The sequence below is a fragment of the Spinacia oleracea genome, chromosome 4 (assembly GCF_020520425.1).
Source record: "Spinacia oleracea cultivar Varoflay chromosome 4, BTI_SOV_V1, whole genome shotgun sequence".
NCBI lineage: Eukaryota > Viridiplantae > Streptophyta > Magnoliopsida > Caryophyllales > Amaranthaceae > Spinacia > Spinacia oleracea.
The window spans coordinates 18,701,191-18,724,091 of NC_079490.1; the positions used below are offsets into that span (position 1 = coordinate 18,701,191).

At 33.9% G+C, this 22,901-nt stretch overlaps 1 protein-coding gene across 3 annotated transcripts; it reads left to right on the forward strand.

Annotated features, from left to right (window-relative positions):
- The first annotated feature begins 3,808 nt into the window (after nt 1-3,808).
- LOC130459699 (uncharacterized) lies at nt 3,809-8,444 on the forward strand. Of its 3 annotated transcripts, none has more exons than XM_056827203.1 (3): nt 3,809-4,337; nt 5,160-5,325; nt 8,307-8,444. In XM_056827203.1, exons 1-2 carry the CDS (start codon nt 4,032-4,034, stop codon nt 5,319-5,321), a joined length of 468 nt encoding a protein of 155 aa, XP_056683181.1. In that variant the 5' UTR covers nt 3,809-4,031; the 3' UTR covers nt 5,322-5,325; nt 8,307-8,444. The 3 variants fall into 3 exon arrangements, with proteins under 3 accessions (XP_056683181.1, XP_056683179.1, XP_056683180.1); XM_056827201.1 differs by having other exon boundaries at nt 3,811-4,337; nt 8,304-8,444; XM_056827202.1 differs by lacking the exon at nt 8,307-8,444 and having other exon boundaries at nt 3,822-4,337; nt 5,160-6,669.
- Nucleotides 8,445-22,901: the final 14,457 nt, after the last annotated feature.

The window sequence follows — 22,901 nt, forward strand, 5'->3', positions numbered from 1 at the left end:
TAATAACCTCAAAATCCAACCTTACACTCTTCCCGCACTTGATAACGAAGGGCTATTTATGACGGGCTCAAATCCCGTGACAGGATATCTAATTGTATGTGATGAGTTAGTCAATTATGATAATCATCACTACAAAAAAATCATTTTATAGAGACGAGGGGTTTCGTCTCTAAATAGTCCATATCCGTCTCAAAATGATGATTGGAGACGGATTTGAGACCGAAATGGGGCGTCTCTATAGAGAGCGTCTCAAAAAAGTTTGAGACGGAATTTTGGCAAGTCCATTACAAATTTGAGACGAAATTTTTGAAACTCTATATACAATCCCATCTCAATTTTAATTTAGAGACGAAATTTTAGTAATCCGTCTCAAGTTTGAGATGTTTATAGTTTTCGTCTCAAATTTCGTCTCTAATAATCCATAATTTTGTAGTGCATGTTGTTATTTTAATACTTTTACCCCATAAAAAAAAAATAACAAATCATGTATTGATCCGTGCATCGCACGGGCTTAATTCTAGTATTACATATATAAAAGAGGTTTATTTGCTGAAATATTAGAGTGTAGGAAATTTAATGAGTTCGGCCAATGAAAAATAAGATTTCTAATTTACTTTTGAATTAAAAAATTCGAGTGCCCCGTAGATATTTTAATTAATTAATTACTAATATGTACAACTCCATCCAAATTCAAATACTCTAATAATTAAAAATAAATCTAAAATAAAATTTAATCCAAAATCAAACACTAATCTAAAATAAAATTATGGCCAAAGTCAAACACTAATCCAATAATAGAGCGCCGCGTAGGAAATCTAATGGATTCGGCCAATGAAAAATAAGATTTCTAAATTATGTTTGAATTAGAAAAGTTGCGTGCCACATAACTCCATCCAAAATCATACACTCCAATAATTAAAAAATAAATAAAAAATTATATTAAATTTAAAATCAAACACTAATTTAATCTAATATATAAAATATAGTAGTTGTAATAGGAGTTTTATTTTAATTTAACAATTTAATAAAATCGGGCTAAAATCTAGTTTAACATAAATCTATGCCCACTTGCGTGTGGGTGCATGGTAAGAATTGTAGACTTAGGATATAACTCTTTTGGTGTACTACTCTAACAACCCAATCGGGTTTTATCCAATTTGGATTCTTAAAAAAAAATCAAATGATAATGCTATATTAATAAAAACATAATTAAATAAAAAGTTTAATGAGAGATATTTACATTGATCGATGAGATAAATATCAAAAGTTTATGTGTAAAAAAAGGATAAATATAAATTAAAAGGTCTTGTGCGCACTAGGTGTACAATAAATTTATTGTACACCAAGATAACTTTTACCTATTTTTTTGTAACTTTAATCTAGTTTTGATTAACTTTTATATTAGTAAAAAAAACGTTGATAGATAAGCATTTTAAAAAGGTTAAATGATTAATTTTATACATTATTAGTGATTTTGAAGAAACAATTTTTATTAAAATGAAAAAATTTATCATTAAAAAATGAATAACTTTTACCTATATAAGTTTAACTTTTAAACCTTTTGAGTTAACTTTTACTTTGGTGTACAATATTTATTGTACAACCATTGTAAATAAGAATTTGTGAATATAAACACTCATAAACTATTGTGTAAGATCGTCAAACGATTAGATTACTTATTTGATACTAACTAAACTAGTGTATAATAAAATTATAATCTCTATTATATAAAGGAACAACTGAGGTTACTTCGGTAAAATCACTTTTGATGTCCCAGAAAAGTCTCAAATACCCTCAATAACTCCATAACTAAAAACATTCATTACTTTAGTAATTAAAAAAACTGAATATTAAAGCAAACTAATAAATTAGGAAACCAACTTATATGACGCATGGAACTTAAGCAAAACCAAAAAAGTCAACCGAGAGCTTAATAATTTCTACAACTTTCTTACAAACAAGGAAGGAATTCAAATATTATGGAAATAAGCTTTTTTTTTTTTTTTTTTTTTTTTATAATCAAATTAATTCATTGATAAAAAGTCATACGACATCTACATAAAGATTTAAATCTAACAAATACATAACAATTGAATCAAATAAAAACTTTCTTTCACCATAGCTACAATTGTAGTATATCAAACATTCTGTATACCCTTTTTTATATCGCTGTGATTTACAGCCTTCATTGACGAGGGGGGTCTATAGATCTGTTGTAGCCGTGACAAATATGATTTCCGTTTGATTCGTCTGGTTGTAGTCGAAAGATTGACATCCTTTTCGATCCCGCATAAATCTTTACCAAAGAAACAACCTGAACTAAACTAAACACACAAAACTTAACTAAAAACAAACCCACCATAGGGGTACTTAGTACTTACTACACTGAAACAATCAAATCCACCATAGGGGTACTTTTTTTTTTGAAGGTAAAAATTAGTTCATTGATAAAATAGTCATACGACATCACAATAGAAATCAAAACTAACAAATACAAAACAATTTGGATCAAGCAAAATTCTAATCTGGCAAAATCACGATCGTTGTAGATGAGATCTGACAATGATGAATACCCTCTTTCACATCGTTGTTTGATAGAACCTTCAACGAGGGGGTCTTTCGATCTGTTGTAGCTTTGGTATTGAATTAAATCCGATTCAATTGATTGTAGACGTAAGAATGACCTCCGTTGTAATCCCGCACATATCTTCATCAATAAATCAACTTTTCATGCGAAGTTAAAAACATGGCCCCAAACTCTGACAAGGAGAGAGATAAAACCCAATAAATGGGTACAGATAACCCAATAAATGGGTAAAAAATCTCTCCAATAGGGAGAGAATGGAGTTTTTATTCCGAACATGAAATCAAAAGCTATGAAAAACAAGAAAAATGGGGCTTACCATCAACCTAATGGTTGGTGGTAGCCCCTACAAAATTAGGGTTTTGAAAGATGAAGAGAGAAAAGGGCACCATAGGGGTACTTACTACACTGAAACTATGTAGTTTTATTGAAATCTAACGCAAAAACACAATAGAATTGAAAGAGAAGGGGCGGAAATAACCAAATTTTCGAAAAAAATTGGCTATTCCCGCCCTTGAAAACCCTAATTTTTGTAAACCCTAAAAAGAGAGAGAAAAGAGGGAGGGAGAGTTTTACATCTAAAATAGTTTTTATGGAAATAAGCTCATATTACGTAATCCGTCAATAAAAGCAAACAAAGACCCAAAAAAATATTACAATTTCATAAATTGAATATTTGGTTTACCGTAAATCACTCCAATTACTCAAATTACTTTTTGGCAATGATAATTATTATTTTTTGGGTGAAAAACAATCTAATATATATATATATATACACCTAAACTTTACATTCCTTTTCAATTACGTAATTCTGCTTACTCTTTTTTTTTGGTTCAGTTAAATGATAGCCATCTTAATTGTTATGAAATTAAATGTGGCGAATTAATGTGTATGAACAAGGGTGAAAGGTTGTACTCCCTCCATTCCTTTTTGTTCTTCCCATTTCCTTTTTTAGCATTTCTTTTTGTTCTTCCCCTACTGAATCTTTACTATTTTTGGCCATAGTTTTTTTACCAATTTACCCTAAGATTCCCCAATATTTACAAAAAATACCCTAAGATTCTACCATTTCCCACCCACTTTTACCCCACCCACCTTATTTAATTATTTAACCTAACCCTACCCCCCCTCCCTTTATTACCCATCCCTATCTCACAATCCCTCCCTCACCTCTCATTCTGATTTCTCTCTCTCACCTCTTCGGATCTCTCTCTCTCTCTCTTATTTCACTCTCTCTCTCTCTTAAAATTCCTCCCCTGTTCTTGAGAAAACCCTAGGTTTTCCGCCTCTGATCTGGGTTTTCCTCTCCAAATCTCGCAAATCTGAAACGTTTTCGCCGAAAAACGTTCATAAAAATTACTCGGAATCATTTTCCGATCAGATCCCCTCTATTTTTGTCCCCTTTTTGGTCCCTAATCGTCGCTGATCTCTGTTTTTCTGGTACTTTATGGGTTCTTCTTTGTCTAGAACGCGAGGTGATTCTGGGGTGGGAACTTCTGGTCAAAGAATCCCCGATTCCAACTGTGATTGGGGATCCAAGTGCAACTGTCCCAATAACGAGCATTCCTACTCCGCCGAATATAAAAACAATATGTATTTGGCCCAAAAAGAAAATACGAGTACTCGAAACTATTTGGAAGAATGGTTTCGGAAGAGGGAAGTGGAGCCAGGAGAGGAGGTTGAGTCAAAATATGACGATCGGAAACCCACTCCCTCAGATCTGCGTTTTTTCGGTGAAGGAGATTCCGATGAGGTATTAATTTTGATTTTTTGCGATTTATTTAGGGTTATTGATGTCGGTTTTATTAAAATGGTTTGATGAATGTTTGCATGTCTAAAAAAGTGGGATTTGATAAATGTTTGATTTATTTGGAGTATTGTTCATTAAACTCGGATTATTTTCTGGAGTAGTTGCTCTGATTTCCCATTGCATGTGTTAAAAATGCAGATCTGGTATTATTTCGAATTTTTTGGGAATTTTTTGGAGATTTGTTGGATTCATTCGGGCTTTTTATGTTATTCTTTGCTCTGTTTTCTCATTGCATGTTGTTAAAATTGAGTTCTGATTTTATTTTGTGCTCTGTTTTTTCATTGCATGTTGTTAAAAATGAGTTATGATTTTATTTTGTGCTCTGTTTTTTCATTGCATGTTGTTAAAATTGAGTTCTGATATTATTTTGTGCTCTGGTTTTTCATTGCATGTTGTTAAAATTGAGTTCTGATTTTATTTGGAGCTATTTGGAAATTATTTGAAGAAAATCGGAATATTCATGTGTTTTGTTGATCTGTTTTCCCATTGCATGTGGTTAAAAATGGGATCTGGATGTATTTGGGATATTATTTCACATTTTTTGGGTAAAAATGGGATCTGGATGTATTCGGAAAATTAGTTGGATTATAATGGAATTATTGTGTGATTTGCTTTCATTTATCTCATTGCATGTGGTAACCATGGTGATCTGAAATTATTTGGAACTTTATTTTGAGTTGTTTGATTAAATCTGATTTTAATTCATGGTCCCCTGTTATTTTATGATGGCACTAATCATGTTGTTTGTCCCCTATTGATTGCAAGGAACCAAGTGGGTCTGATTCATTTGATCTGGTGTATGTTGGAGAGTGTGAAAATGAGAATGGTGATGCTGTTGGGTCTCCAGGACAACTTTCATCTGGTTATCCCTCCTCAAAGAAAGGAGAAAAGGGAAAAAAATCGGCTTCAGCATCTGATGATGCTTAGATAAGTCTGTCTCCTTTCTCCCTTTTTTCATTTTATTGAATGCTGGCTAGCTGTGGAGTCATAAGGTGGATGCCAACAACTGTGATCTGTTGTTGGCCAGGGGTGTTGTTGTTTGGATGATGATGTTGTGATTAGTTGTATGGATGTTGATGTTAGATATTTTAAGTTATGATATTGATATTGATAATGATGATTGGATGATGGTGTTTCCATATGGTTATGAAATTTTGTGGAATGTTGTCTGTGTGATGAACATGATTTGATGGCTTAATGTCCCCTGTTTTATGGTATGTTTTGTGTATGATAAATATGATGCTTTGGTGAGTTTGAGATTTGATCAGTATAACTATGTTTTGGATTAGTAAAGGCATGAAATGAATATAATTTGGGGATAGGGTTTGAGTTATTTCAGTCCTCTCAGTGTGGCCTGGTGTTGAATGCTTAATGTCCAAGCATATCCCTTTAGGATACAATAATGTCCCTTTATTTATTGTGATCGATGATGAGTCTTTTTTTTGCTGAGGAACAAGTCCAACTAACCACAAATGCTCGTGCTGCCATTAGTATCAGTAATGATATTTCTCGGGCGCTAAGTGTTTGTGGTTTGGAGTTGTTTTAATGATGCTTGGGGACATTCTGAGATCAATATTAGGAGGTTTGTGATCTTCAATGATGTTAGTGTTGATATTCTGAGATCTTTGTTTTGATAATTGTCCTTTAACTTCTTTTGTCGAACGGAGTGAATGTCATTTCACACAATGGAATGTGAATATCAATCATTCCGTTCGGCAGAAGAATGTTAAAGATATGATAGTATTGAAACTACTTGATCAATGATGTGTGTCAATATGTCTGAGAAATGAAACCCTACATGTTAATGATCTGTTTAATGCTTCATGTCCCATGAATCAGTGGAGGTCTGTGATGAGTCTTTCATTTGATGAGGTTCAAACCCTATGTTTTGATCAGTTCATGGTGATCTGATGCATTGTTGATTGTTATTGTTATGCTTGATCTGTGATGAGTCTTTCATTTGCTGAGACTCAAACCCAATGTTCCAATAACACTTGTGCACCATTAGCATCATTGATGCTCTTCCGGAGCTAAGTGTTAGGGGATAGGGTTTGTGTCAATGATGCTTGGGGACATTCTGAGATCTTATGTCAGGTTAGACAGGAGAGGCAATTCATGTCTTGCAAAACATGTATAATGTGTTTCTGATATTCAATGATGTTAGTGTTGATATTCTGAGATCTTTGTTTTGATAATTGTCCTTTAACTTCTTTTGTCGAACGGAGTGAATGTCATTTCACACAATGGAATGTGAATATCAATCATTCCATTCGGCAGAAGAATGTTAAAGATATGATAGTATTGGAACTACTTGATCAATGATGTGTGTCAATATGTCTGAGAAATGAAACCCTACATGTTAATGATCTGTTTAATGCTTCATGTCCCATGAATCAGTGGAGGTCTGTGATGAGTCTTTCATTTGATGAGGTTCAAACCCTATGCTTTGATCAGTTCATGGTGATCTGATGCATTGTTGATTGTTATTGTTATGCTTGATCTGTGATGAGTCTTTCATTTGCTGAGACTCAAACCCAATGTTCCAATAACACTTGTGTACCATTAGCATCATTGATGCTCTTCCGGAGCTAAGTGTTAGGGGATAGGGTTTGTGTCAATGATGCTTGGGGACATTCTGAGATCTTATGTCAGGTTAGACAGGAGAGGCAATTCATGTATTGCAAAACATGTATAATGTGTTTCTGATATTCAATGATGTTAGTGTTTCTGATCTGTGATGTATGTGTTGATAACCTGAGATATTTGATTCTAAACATGTCCCTCACCACCAATCACCAAAGGGAATACAGATCATGTCACATCATTGATTGATCTAGTATCCCCTTTGGTGAATTGGTGGTGAGGTTGTAAATCATTTAGAAACAAATCTGTCAATGATGTAAAACAACTTAACTGAGAGTCAATGATGTTGCCTTGTTCATTGCTTCCTTGTTTTTGCTGCTTTGTTCTTGTTTCCTTACCATTACATCTTTTGGCACATCGGCATCCAATGGGGAAGAATTTCCATCTGAAAATGATGTGATATGCATTCTTTCCATTTGGATGCCGATGTGCTTAGAGATGTGATGTGAAGAAGTTTTTGTACTTATGCCTTGTGATCTGTGATGAGTCTTCATTTTATGAGTGTCAAACCCTTTGTTTTTCAATCAAACTCATGCACCATTAGCATCCATGATGTTTTTCAGGAGCTAAGTTTAATTGGAAAGGGTTTGATTCAATGATTTTTGGGGACATTCTGAGATATTTATGAATCTGAGATATGCCTATTTTACCATCAAATTCACAATTCCCATTTTCACCCCACCTTGGTCTGGCTACTGCTGCCATGAACATGAATTTTGGTATCTTGGTTCTTGAACTTGCACTTCTATGTGGATAGGGTTCATTGTTTGCAAGATAAACTCTCTGGTTTTTTTGAGTCAAATAAAACCACTTCTCATCAATATGAATGAAGTCATACATGCTGTAATAAGTTGGTTCCTGTGGTATAGTGTAATCCATTATTAGTCTGAGTACCCACCTCATCCTTGCCATTTTGCATGCATCTGAAATGCCTGGATGCAAGGGACTTGAGTGTGGCTTAATAATTTTCCTCTTGATGAGCCTCCATACTGTTGTTGGTCCCAAATTGAGCATTCTTGCAAGATCTACAATGCATGTTCTGTCCCCCATGGCTATTTGTGCAATAGAGTCATATGTGACTTGAACCTTTTTCCTGCCACACTTGTGATACTTACTTTCCACCACATATGAATTCATTGCTGCCTTCTGCTTCTTTGCTTTGTCCCATATTGACCCTATGGTTTTTCTGTTGTAATCAAATTCTATGGCTGCATCCCTTATTGTCCCAAACAAAAGAGTTTCTGAATCTGGAATTTTTCTATTCAGCAGGTACACCAAAATTTCAAGCCTCAATTCATTATTTATTCTAGGAGTCCTAGGCTTATGATGATCTGTTCTGGGTGTTGCTGTTTGATGATGAATTGGTGATGCATTTTCTGATGGTGGTGGAAAGTTCAAATCAAAAAGAAATGGTACCTCTTGAAAGTTGGTAGTTTGCTGGTGCCCTTCCCCTTCTACTTCTGGTACTTGCTGTACATATTCAGTGCTGTTTGGTACATCTTCATTAAACCCAATGTCCCCAAAATCAGCAGCAGTATTTTGAGAAGCTTGTACCAAGTCAGCAGCATCATCACCTACCTCTGAGTCAGAATCGGAGTTAATGCCATCGCCTTCATCATCAGAAAATCCGAGGAAATCGTCATCCTCTTGATCTGAAGCCATTAAGTCCCCTGTTTTTTTGCTATTTAATGCTGAATTGAGGAAGAAATTTTGGTGTTTTGCTTGTATTTATTGAACTTGGTAAAAGTCAGATTTTGGTCTTTTGTGGGGGGAAAGTGACCCTATTTATAAAGGGAATTCACTATGTCAACCCCTCAAAAATTTGGAGGGAAATTAAAAATCCCCTGTTTTTTATTTGGGGGGAAAATTTGGAGGGAAAACTGAAATCAATTGTTTGGGCTTAATTTCCAGCCAAAAAAAACGTGAGTCATTGTATGATTAAATCTGATTGGTCCATGTAACAGCTGATGGGTCCCATACCCCATGTGACTGAATTTTTTTTTCTGATTTCTTTCATTACTTTAATAAAATATCTACTTTTCTCCCTATTAATTAAATACTTTCTCTCTCTTTACTTTATTCAATTTCTTACACCCAATCATTATTCTTACACCCAATCATTACTCATATCCCAATACAAACCAAGATTCAGTTTTCTTAAACCACACCCAACATTCTTTAGGGGAAGAACAAAAGGGAATGGAGGGAGTAGAATTTATAGCTGATTAGTATTTTGTCCCAAGAAAACCATCAAGTACATTTTTGGTAAGTATCTTAGAGTAAGGCCAGCCGATGTTTGTGGCGTGGCATGAGGTGAAATAGGGAGAAAAGAAGTGATGACCAAAATAACAATTGTGGCATATCATTTCAGCAGGACATGTGTCCTTTGATAATGGATCAAAAACCCAAATTGCTGACATATCAAAATTACTCCCAAATATTTTCTTTTATCAACGCCTACTACATCCTAACATCAATGGTTGTAAACTCTTTTGATTTTTTTTGAATAACATTAACACTATTTTTTTTTTCAAACGGTAATATCTCAAAAAATACCAAGAAAAAAATTACAAAATTTGTACTAATGACTTTATTTTTTCTTCCTCTATAAAATGAGATCAATATTAAGATACTTTTACAAAAAAAAATTTGTTAACTTTTAATTAAATATTTATCTAATGTCGATTAGTGTTTAATCATAAGTTATTAATTTAATTAAGAATAAGGTTTAAGATATTTTATGCATTTACTAATAATTATTTAAGTTATATGGTGGAATAAAAGAGATATAATTTATGGTGGGGTAGGTTAAAAGTAAGAGAAATAAAATGGTGACCAAAATAAATTGGGCAACCATTGGGAAGGTTTGGACATTGTTGGTCATAGGTGAGTTGAAAGAGTAGACAATAATTGTTTATTTGATGACCAACAAATTTGGGTCATCCATCTATATAATATACTAAAAGAGAGGAAATCAATGTGGTGATGACAAGTGTCACTCATTGATTTGCCTCTCTTTTTAATAATAAAAAAATAATTAATTTTTTTTGAGGGAATTAGAATATTTTATTTAAGGAAGTGTATTATTTATTTTGATTACAAATCCTAAAGATTCTGTTAATAATATACATTCTAAAAAAAAATTCCGGCAAACAAATCAATTATACGGGAATAATATATTTCAGTTCGTATCATATTACGAAATATGTTTTAGCTTATAGTTCAATATCATATTACGAAGTATGTTTTCAAAGTACGGTTTATAAAATTATTCTCTACAATTTAAAGAAACAATTCTTAAATCGTTGGTTGTTATATATTGTTCACCTGAAATATATTGTTGGTTGTTATAAATCGTAAATATTCTTTTGATATTGAATATCTTAAAAATTTACATATAAATGTAAATTATCAAGATCTCATTCTTAAAGTTCATATAATTATCTATAAATAAATAAGTATGTTATTTTTCTCAAACTAAAAATCTGACTACATGGTGCTGACAAGAATACATTTCTCTTTTATTTTCTCATTTTATAATACAGAAAATCATATTACACATAAATTAATTAATAGATAAATTATTGTCATACTAGATTGAATGCATTATATTTCATGGTAACAATGACTCATCAATATGGAAAAGTAATTTTTAAAAAATCAATGTTATACGTACGTAGGAAATTGACACCTAATATCTTAATTATATGGAGTACTACCTAATAAAATTGTATCTTATTATGTATATTTTTCTTAAATAATATATCATGAATATTTTATTATGGAATACAATTTTATGCAATATCTTTATACACAATAATATCATTGACAACATTACTACGTAGTAACATATATACGTACTTATTTAACCCATTATACAATTTTATTGTACATTCTCACGACTTTATAGAATGGAACTGAATATCTATACATATTTTTAAAATAAGAATTATAAACAAGCATCATGTTATTGTTACTAATCATATGTACTCTGTATTGCATAGTAATTTCCTAGAGGGAATAATTTATGTAAGAGTACACAAGATATGAATGCTGAACTCAAATTATTTTTATATTTGATAAAATGTACTACTATAGAAAAACGATTAAATTTTAATGCAAGTTTGCGATAAATTAAAATTAGTTTTCCTTCCCTATATAATATAAGGAATGAAAATATTTTTTGTCTATCAGGGAATAAAAGCATTTTAGCATATACTACTCTTCGTTCTTTTGAGCGCTAATATGTTATTCATATTGACCAAAATCGTGGAATAATCAACAACCGATTTGACAATATAACAATAAGCTGTTAGTAATAATTTGTTAATTGTTGTTTTAATTTTTATTATTAACCTTTTACGAAGTATATAACGGAAACATATCAATAAAATACGAGCATTATATCCAAATAAAGTAACTAATATCTAAGATATTATGACTTTATGAGAAATATTATTCTCAATTGCATGACATTATTATCTACAATATCTCCATATAAATATGTTAAATCATAATTAAAATAAAAAATTTGGTGGAACATATTTAATGGACATTCATCTATCTCCGGCCTGTTTAAACGCGAATAAGTAGTGATTTGAAAAGTGATGAACATTTATACAGATAAAATAATATTCTCCATGGTGACGTGCTGGGTTTGGTTTTGAGTTTTAGCCAATGTAGTTTCTTTCTTTATAAATACAAACCACAAAGTACAACCAATTTTTTAAATTTTATTTTGATCACATAAAAAACAAATGGAATAATTAAAATAAAAAAATTGGTGGAAAAGATTTAATGGACATTCATCTATCTCTGCCCTGTTTAAACGTGGATAAGTAGTGGTTTGAAAAGTGATGAACATTTATACAGATAAAATAATATTCTCCACGGTGACGCGGTGGGTTTGCTTTTGAGTTTTAGCCAATGTAGTTTCTTTCTTCATAAATACAATCCACAAAGTACAACTAATTTTTAAAATTTTATTTTGATCACATAAAAAACAAATGGAATAAAGAAAAATGGAGGTAGGGTGCATTCTTTTCACCTTATTTAAAATGAATTTAAATTTAGCTAAACTTATTGGATTTGGACTTGATTAAATCTAATAGACCTAATGAGACTTATTGGATTTGATCATAACTGATTTCAAAAGAGTAAACTTGAAATAGAGCAAGTAACAAAATGAGGTGGGCAACAAAATGATACGGGTAACACAATAAAAAAAAAGACATAATATCTGAACATATAATTTTTTTTTCAAGGGTGAAGAAAACACATATGTAATATAAGTTATAATCATGTGTTCCGAATATTTCATAATTTTTATAGTTAATAAAATATTTTGTTAATAAAATAAGTTCAACGTTCTCAAAAGTGAGTAGATATACTGCACATTTTATGTAGATTCATATTTAAAATTTAAAGTTACTATGTAAGGTAAAAGAAATTTCGGATAAGATGCATTTGTAGTGGGATAATAACTAGAGATGGCCAACGTGGCGTCTTGGATGGCTCATGAGTGAGTTTGGTGGGTCATGGGGCGGGGATAATTAACACACAAACCTCCGTAGTTAAATCAGGGTGGGTTGAGTCGTGGGTTGTGTCGGAAAAAATGGACAAAGTATATGATGGATCGCGGGTTACATGGGTTGTGGTGGGTTGTGCGTGTCGAGTGGGTCCGATGGGATTGGTGGGTTACGACATGTTTAGGTCAAATGTGACTCCGATGGGCCAGGTGTATTAGGTAGGTTTGGTGGGTTTAGAAGAGTTTTAGGAACTGATCGGTTAGGTGGGTTTAGACGATTTTTTAAGCGTTAAAAAGCTACAAATTTTATATGAATTTAAATGAATTAATATATGTTATTCACATACTCACATAAATGTGGTTAATGTATATTTAAACAATAAAATTAGATTTTTTTAGCATTTTAAACATACAAAATAGTTAAAATTAGAAATGGTTCGGTGGATTGAGTTCGTGTATTGGGTGCGTTGGGTTGGATGGGTCGGGTGTGCCGTGGTGGGCTGTGTCGAGTTCGATAGGGTCGGTCGAAATGGGTTGTGTTGAAAAAACTCGACCCACGACACATTATTTCATTGGTCGTAAGTGGGTCCGACCCACGTAACCCACTATGGGTTGTGTCAGGATGGGCTAGGTCAGACCCGACTCCTGTCCATCTCTAATAAAGACTAACGAGACATGTAACCAAATGGGTACGGGTAACACGATAAAAAATGAGATAGTATAGGATGTTAATTGATTTTTATACATAACATGAAATTATGGGTGACGGGAGTAAATGAGAATGAAAAATCCACTTTTTTTTTCTAAACTAATTTAACTTCACACTTCAAATTAAAATTTGTAAACCGTGCATCGCACGGGTTTTATACTAGTTGATTATACTATTACCATCATGCTCTGTATGTAATCTTTTACAGGTAATTTATCGACTTGATAAGAAAACAATACGTCCAGATTTTCTACCAAAAAGCTAAAATCCAGTTAGATTATTATATGAAATTTGCCATATATGCATATATTCCTTTGAATATATTGCCCAAGGAGGATTCACTGCTATAGTGCTATCCAAGAAAGACATAATACGTTGTATGTCATTGGAGGTTGTTTTGACTGTCGATGCTATCGATCTGTTACAAAGCAAATTTGATGATTCATGGGTTGCTTAGATTTGAGAATGATATTGAAGTTGGGGAAGAATTGTTTTGATGACAACTAAGCCAAGATTAAGGATCGGGATACTTATCGATCATGAGAAAACAAGAAAATGCATCAAGAAAACAAGAAAATGCATCAAGAAACTTGGATAGTTAGATGTTATTTTATATATATATATATATATATATATATATATATATATATATATATATATATATATATATATATATATATATATATATATTTATATTCTTTTAAGCAAATTCATTGTAGTTATTGATAATAATTGGTGATTGTATTTTTAAGTGGTAAAAACACCCTTTTAATGCATATTTGGTACAAACACCCTCTTAATGCATATTTGGTTGTAATTATGAATGAATTAAGCAAATGTAATATTTGGTTATAATTATGAATGAATTAAACAATTGTAAAAACAAAGTAAATACGTTTAGGATAAAAAGATATGATTAAACGAATATGTAAAAGATATAATATGATAAATATCTTTTTTATTTTTTGCTAAAAGATAAAATCAACCAATAAAAAATTAGACTGCAATAATATATATAAAACATAATAAAACATCATTAAATTTACCCGTGCATGCACGGGCTTAAAACTAGTGATAAATATTGTAAACATTATTGTAATACTGTAAACGAGATCATCCCAAAAATCTACCACCGTTCCTCTTGAAGTCACGCTCGATAGTCCGATACATGTAAGTATATTATTCTCCTGAATCATGTAAATAAAATATAAATATAAATTGTCATTGAGATTATAAATTGAACAAAAATTCAAGATGATTATAAATTAGTCTTCGATATTGAACAAATTCGCATCTTTTTAAAAAGTTAGGTAGATTGAATATGTTGTACTAAAGCACTTCCGTCAATTTTTATGCAGATTTTATAATTATTGTTCGTCATTGAAATCGAAAACCACTGTCAAATAACTTCCAAATGATAAGGTAGGTTTGCATTGTCCCATTAAGCAAAAAGTTATTGAACTATTCGTGAATTTTTATTATGAGATGTTCAGTTCACATGTATGCAGGTTCAGTTTTAAGTTCGATAGTCATACCCCCTTAATACTTGCCTCGTTTACCTCATTCACCCTTCAATTATTGTTTTTCTTACACAAGGGAGTATATAAATAAGACTATTTATGATTGAGAATGTTTTTTTTGTGGAAAGAATAAATTTTTAAACAATTACTAAAAAATAATATCATAAAGCTAACCTAGAATGATCTGATGAAATCGGTTATACCATAAGATGACATTATAATTTATTTTGATAACCTAATTAATGGGGGGCAAGTCAACAAAGAGATATAGAGAGATTACAGAGAAAAAAAGAGAAATGAAAAAGTAAAGGAAAAAGAAAATAAAAAATAAAAAATAAAAAAATAATTTTAGCAATTCACCGGGTAATCGGTCTCACAGTTCAAAATTAGAGGATCGTGTTAAAAGGTTGGATTATTAAAAGGTAATCAAAAGATAGGATTAATTTGAACGAACGGTCCAAAGGTTATAAATACAAGTGTAACCGGTTCTGGCAGTTAGTGGGGTTACTATTTCTAGGTCGTGCACGTACCGCCGTACCGCGGGACACCCAACAAGGGAGAGTGCTCCTTGAGGGTTACCGCAAGCTAAAAGAGAAACTATTTAGGTACGGGCGTATGTCCAACAAGGGAGAGTGCTCCTTGAGGACTATCGCAAGGTGGGAGACGTCCCGCAAGGCTAACTTGTCAGTTACCAAGTAAAAAGAAGGTTTTAAGAAAGATAATGGGAACTATCAAAGTTTCAAGTTATAAATGATGTTTTATTGCATTTATGAAAATGTTTTATTATGTTCTATTCTCCCTGATTGCAAAGTAAATAAAATGAATTGAAATGAGTTTACGCTGTTAGGGTAGTATGTTACTGGGCCTCGGCTCACGATGTTGCTTTTGTTTTAGGTACGAAGAAGATCGTGGGATGCCTTAGAGTGAGGATGCAACCATCAAATTCACGATCGATGTTTAATAAAGATAACTATGTCATTAGTAATGAAGGGATATATTAATTAAACTCTAAGTTTGATTTCACGATTTGAGTTAGATTTTTAAATTAACGTTAAACATGTTAGAAATATTTATTAAGGTTTACTTAGATTTCAATGAAATTTTTTAAAGAATTAATCGAAGTGAAGTATAGTTACTGTTACTCAACAGTAGTCAGTAAATGTAAAAGGTTATGTCGCCTTGTATTTCCCACGAGGGAGATACGGCAAGTGACGCTCCGACTAAATTAGGGTTTCCGCTGCTAATTAAAGATAATTAACCTAATTAATGGTGTTTGGAAGTCGGGGCGTTACAGTTTGGTATCAGAGCCAAGGTTCTGGACCATAAGTGCTAAAACTTACGGGTTTTGCACGTAATAAAATTCCATAGGTTTTAAGCGAAGAGTTTCAAGAAATAAGTTAAAAAGAATACGTTAAAATCATGCTAAGTTAAAATGAAATGAGTGTGAGTGATAGGAACGGGGAACGCAACGGGAATGTTTTCTTATTATGATTTGCAGAATTTCTTAGTCTAAATTCAAGAAGAAAAGATTATCTGAAGCGTTGTATCCTTGCGATCAGATCGGCGATGACTTCAAGCGGAAATATTCCTATTGAAGGCACTAGAAACGATAATGATGTTAACGATGGCAATGGTAATCACAAATCTGCATTAGCGCTGGAAGGAATGCAAGAAAGAATTGAAGAATTGCGCAAGGATCCCATTTTCGGGGACACTCCAGGAGAAACAAGCGATAATCGAATGGACTTAATGAGATTGATAATGTCGGAACTTCTGCAAGGAAATCGTCAGAAGCCAAGGTCAGAGCAAGAAGAATGCTCCAACATGTTCAAGAAGTTCGCTTCTCATAAACCCCCTACTTATGATGGCAAGCCAGACCCTACTGAATTTGAGGAATGGATTAGCGATATGGAGAAGTTATTTGATGCAACTCAATGCCCCGAGAAATGGAAGGTCAACTATGCTGTCTTTTACTTGAAAGGACAAGCCAACCTGTGGTGGAAAAGTGTTAAAGGAATCCAAAATGAGCCTGGTTTTGGTTGGGAAAAACTGACGGAAGCTATCCGGGAACAATTTTATCCCTATTCTCTGCAAATGCAAATGGAATCGGAATTTATCAAATTGAGTCAAGGAAAGAAAAATGTTCTAGAATATGCAGTGAAATTCAATGAGCTTGCTCGATTTGCCCCTGACCTGGTGACTACTGATAGGCAAAGGATGAATCGATTTGAAGGAGGATTAAGCATTGAGATCCGTGATCGTCTTTCGAGTTCTAGAATTTCCACTTTCCAAGAGTTGTACGATCGAGCAATTAACGTCGAAAGAATTATCAAGCTTCGAGAAGAAACATATGGAAAACGAAAAGGGAGCTTCGAAGAAAATCAACCGAACAATAAGAAACAAAATGTCAATGTCAGCTATCAAGGAGGGAATAACGGAAACCAAAGCTTCAACAAGAATCGTGGATGCGCCAAGTGTGGAAGATGGAACCATACTGAGAAAGAATGTCGAATTGGTACGCGAGATTGCTTCAAATGTGGTAGCAAAGATCACCAAATCAGAGATTGTCCTCAAATACATCGAGAGCAAGGTGATAGGAGAAACGATGAAAACAAAGGAAATGGTGGCACTACAAATTTCAACCGTAATCCCCCACGTGGAGCAACTTCGAATGGAAGAGTGTTTTTAATGCAAGGAAAAGACGATGACGCAAATGACAATGACGACTTCGCTAGTATGGAGTAAAGAATGAATGATCTTTTGAAAACGCGTGATCGAACATCTAGAAAAAAATGGTCTAAACTAAATGATGGAAATTTTGAAAGTAATATGCGCTAATCAAGTATCAAACTAAGATGTATTACCATCATTAGTTATATGAATGTTATGCTTATGTATGAAATTTCAATTAAAGAATTATGTCTCTATGATATGCTTTATGGATTATGTTTATGCTGACATGATTGTATTTGTAATAATTAATCGTTATATATAGACGCCGTCTTCAATGGAGGTTCTCTTGAGCTCAGACTACGAGATTGTTATAATAAATGACTTTTACAAATTATTTGAGTATTGCAATTGATAGATAAACATTTATTTTCATTATATATATGTTTATATATTTTCAGAATTATAATTTTGCATTAAATGTTACTATTTTTGCTAGAAAATATTTTCAAACAGGATTTCACAAAGTAAAATGGGAGCCTAGTCTACGCTAACAAGTTTGCCCTTTTTTTATGTTCTTTGCTCCTCGATCCTATTTTATGAAATAAAGTGGAGATACGAAAGACGATAGCGGAATGTAATTGACCTTAATGACGATTAAGGATCAATATAAAATTTTGCCCCTTTTGTATTCTTTACTCTTCGATTTAGGTCTCGAGTAGAAGCGGAGTCCTAAAAGAAGATGGCGGAATGAAGGCTAGATATTGTCGGAATTGAAATGAAATCGTGAGATCTTGGTCTTAAAATAAAATATCATATTTTTATCCGAATGTTTTCGATTTTCAACAATCATTTTACGCGTCTAATTTTTAAAGTTTCGAGGACGAAACTTTTTCTAAGGGGGTAAGAATGTAACACCCCACAGTTTCAAAACACGTTTTATTAATATTAATTACTATTATTAGCCTAAAAACGTCCTAATCAATTTTGATCTCTGGAAAACCTATTATTACAACTCCGTATTATTTTACAAACTAACTCTTTAAAAATAAATGTCTTGATTTTTTTATATAATTTTATTTTATTTTATTTTATTTTTTTTATAAAATTAATATAAGTAGTATACGAAACAACCCAAATCTGCGCTCTTTCTTTTCAAATAAAAAAAAAATCAGAAAATTTTCTCTAGTTTGTTAGAATTACGAAACTACCCCTAAGTCAACTCACAAAAGAGGCAAAGTCCACTTCTTCTTCTTCTCCAACTCTGTCGTGGAAGCAGTTCAATAAGGCCACGAATTTCCTTCCAAATGTCACTCAAAAATCAGGTTACTCACCCATTTGAGCTTACTCATCAAGTGCAAAAGCACCCGGTTTAGTTACTTCTCTCACAAAAGCTTCCATGGTTTTCATTTGGAGGTTTTGCAAAACCATTAGCATGAGCTCATGGCTTACGTGATTCCTCTCCCAAACTTCCCTATAAATACTCATGAAATCAGGCCATAAAACTCACCCAACCAAGCACCAAGTCACAGAAAAATAAGCACAAGAAATTAGCTATGTAATTCCCGTAACTATCCCCTGTTTTCGCGCATCACCACCACTGTCACCACCGCGGCACCGCCGCCTATACAACCCACTACTACCATAAGCACCTCCTCTCGTTAACTAAGACAAAGTGAAACCATTGTCCTTTATGTACAAGTCAAGTTGTAACAAACCGTAGCCGAGTCGTGAAGGAAATAATGCCCTTGGTCCAAGTATGCATTCTATGTTAAGTCTAATAAATGCGGTTCAGTATTAATTAACAAGTTAATAATTCAGTGAGATCAAGTGAGCTGAATGCCTAGCTAGAGGCCGCTTCAGTTCAAGTGGAATTAATGATATTAATCCACAGCTTACTCTTGACTGAACCCGTAGGGTCACACAAATAGTACGTAAACGGATCAAGTATTTAATGGCATTAAATACTCCATCTATGAATATTCGGAACCGACGGATCTTGGTTTCAGTGGGAGCTAAGATCGTCACAGGCAAGAAATGAATACTCCGGAAACGATGATATTGCCGGAAACGGAAATATGGATCGTATCGGAAATATGAATATTATCCAAGTCGTAGATGTTGCCGGAAACGGAAACATGGTACGTATCGGAAAATATTATTGGAAATGGAAATATTACCAGAATCGGAAATATTGCCGGAAACGGAAATATTGTCAGAATCGGAAATATTACCGGAATCGGAAAATAATTCCGGAAACGGAAATATTAAATATTTGTTCGAAACGGAAATTAATTCCGGAATCGGAAATATTGAATATTGTTCGTATCGGAAATAGATTCCGGAAATGGAATTTTAATCGGAAGCGTATCGTACGAATTAGCATCGGACGAGGCCTGCCGGACGAAGGCCCAGCACGAAGCCAGGCCATCGCCCAGCAAGCACGCACGCCACAGCCCAGCGCGCACAAGGCCACGCATGCGTGGGCCGCGCTGCGTGGGCTGCTGCTCGCATGCGTGGGCAGCCCTTGTGGCTGCCGTGTGTGTGTGAGTTTGAGCTCATGCGAGATTCCTGAATCTGCAAGAGTCAGTGTATGATTAAATGTCTATTCCTATTGGATAAATTGATTAAGTAGAATTCATGTAGAATTCTAATTCCAATTAATTCGCATCCTACTAGGATTACGATTCCTTTTCCATAACTCTATAAATAAAGGCCTAGGGGTCATAATTTATACACAAGTTTCAAAGTATTCAAAAGTGAGTTTTTTGAGAGAAAATTCAAACACCCATCTTGCCCCAAAAGTGCCGAATTTTCTGAGTACCTTAAGGGCGATTCTAGTTGGTCAATCTTAAGGCGGATCCGGACGTGCTGTGGACTTTCTACGGAGGGACGACACTTGGAGTTCTAAAAGACTTGTTCTTGTTCGGTTCGGGCGCAGCTAGGGAAGGCACGCAACAAAGAGTATGCATCTAAACTATGCTAAATGATTATGTGTAAATAATATGTTTCCTGGGTTAATGGTTGTTTCCGCATGATCTATGTAATGTCATATGTATCATAACCTAACAGTGGTATCACGAGCCCCTTATTATTTTCATAATCTAAATTGCATGAACATGGTTAAATATTACAAATTTGCAAGAATTAAAAGGGGTGATTAATTTTCGTAATTGTTAATTAATTGCAAATTGCGTTTATTTAATTATATGTACGCAGTTTTTCGGCAGTTTCTTCATTACTCATCCGAATTGAGTGATTTTTGTGTCAATTCCGCATGTAAAAGGCATTCTAAAATTTTGACAAAAATAGTATTTTTCTGCCGAACCCAGAATTCTCAAATTCGAAGCCTAACTATGACTTTTCGAAGGTTTTAGTTTTTCGAATGCAAAATTTCGTAAATTTAAGATGTTAAATTAAATATTTGCGATTCCTGTTGATAAATCTTGAATTTTTGATTGACCTACTGCATATGTTTAACAAGTTTGAATGCCTAGTCTTGTTAATTATGCAATCTAATTTGTAATTATGATTAATTTGTTGAAAATTAGAATAATTTAGAATTAATTTGATTTTCATAATTAATTGTAATTTAATTAGAAACCTATGATTAAAAACCACCATAAAAATTGTAAATTTATGATAAATTTTAAATTTTTATGACCTAGACTTGAATCCATAACAATCGGAAATCAATTGGATAATAAATTTTCGATTTTTTCGCCCTAAAATTATGAAATTAATAATATTTATTAATTTGTCATTAATTTTAAATATAAATTTTAAATTTTTATGCGATTCGTTCAAATAACTTGCACGCACGAAGAAATGGACGCTTCGTGTTAGCCTTAAGGGGTGTTGTATAATGCGGGCATGCGACGACGAGCAAGGGAGCTCGTCGCCCGTGCGGCACGAATGCAATGAGCAAGGGCGTAGTGCACGAGCGCAAGGCAGCAGCCCTGCCTTGTGTCGTGTGCCACGAGCAATGAACGTATGGGCATGGGCGAGGGGCGAGCCAAGGCAGTCGCGTGTGGGCAGCAAGCGAGCTGCGCCACAACGCGCGCTGCCTCGCACAAGTGCGCGCAGCCTCGCGCGCAGCGAGCGCAAGCTCGCGTGCCACGAGCGCTGCGCACAGCATCACTCGCGCGCACAGCGCGCGACGTCGCCCGCCCAGCGAGCGATGTCGCGCACCAGCGAGCGATGGCTCGCGCGCGCGCAGCGAGCGATCTCGCGCGCCAGCGAGCGATGGCTCGCGCGCACCAGCGAGCGATCTCGCGCGCCAGCGAGCGATGGCTCGCGCGCACCAGCGAGCGATCTCGCGCGCCAGCGAGCGAGCCAGCGCGCCCAGCGAGCGATCTCGCGCGCGCACTGCGAGCGATAGCTCGCGTGCGATGGGGCGCTGTGCGGAGGCTTGCGTTGGGACAGCAGCAGCTATGCTACGAGCGCATGGGCTGCGCGCACATGGCCAGCAATGGCTGTGTGCGTACGGCCCATGGGCGTGCAACGCGTAGGGTGTTTGCGTTTCGATTAGATCGTTTTGAATGTTTAATTTGAAAATTTCAGTTCACGTAATTTTAATTAATTTTAAAATTAATAATTTGAATTAATTTCTTGGATTTTAATTTTGAATATTATAATTATAATAAATGGAATTTATTCTAATTATTTTACTAAAATTAAAATCATGAATTAATTTAAATGCGACTGAAATTAAATTAAATTTTGGATTCAATTATAAATTTATATGAGCTTTAAATTTTAATTAAATTTGTATGTTTCCGGTTAGACTAGAAATACAATTTTATGTTTAAAATTAGTAAAGCATATGAATTTATTGGTTTGAGTGGGAGCGCTTTTTAGTCATAAACTCTTGATTAGGTCTACAAATCCTTAAGGTTAAAACAACTCGATTAGAATTAATAAGGACTGAATAATTGGTAGATTATTGGTGCCCTTGATTAATTGCTGCAAATGTTTACGTGATGCATAATGTGTTTTACTAACCAGCTATGTGGGCCATTCATGATAATGAATGGGTGAATGGTATATATTGTATATGTACTGTTTTGCAGGTTATGAAGTGACTAGTATGGCCCAAATAGGATAGAAAATATGGTCTGCGTACCATTAATTTGAATGTAATTGGTCTAAAGCACCAAAGTTATTTTTCAATTCAAATATGGTCTGCGTACCATCAAATAGTTGTAATTAGTTATAGCTTATCCTATTTGAAGAAAATGGTGCCTCCCACGGAGATTTTCAAGACGGACTTTGAAGTCAAAGCTTCAAGATGAAGTCGGGCCATACTAGATCACAAATATCTTATGCATGTTTTAAGTTATTTATTGCTTTAAATATGTCTTAAAATGCATGAGATCAAAAGCTTGATTATGTTGCATGATTAAGGATTTTAGTTCACTTAAAATCTAACCAACATA

Excerpts from the sequence above, each read along its gene's own strand:
- LOC130459699 (XM_056827203.1), top strand. The coding sequence starts at position 4,032 with ATGGGTTCTTCTTTGTCTAGAACGCGAGGTGATTCTGGGGTGGGAACT. Across the intron at positions 4,338-5,159 it reads GTGAAGGAGATTCCGATGAG|GAACCAAGTGGGTCTGATTC; the intron begins GTATTAATTTTG and ends ATTGATTGCAAG.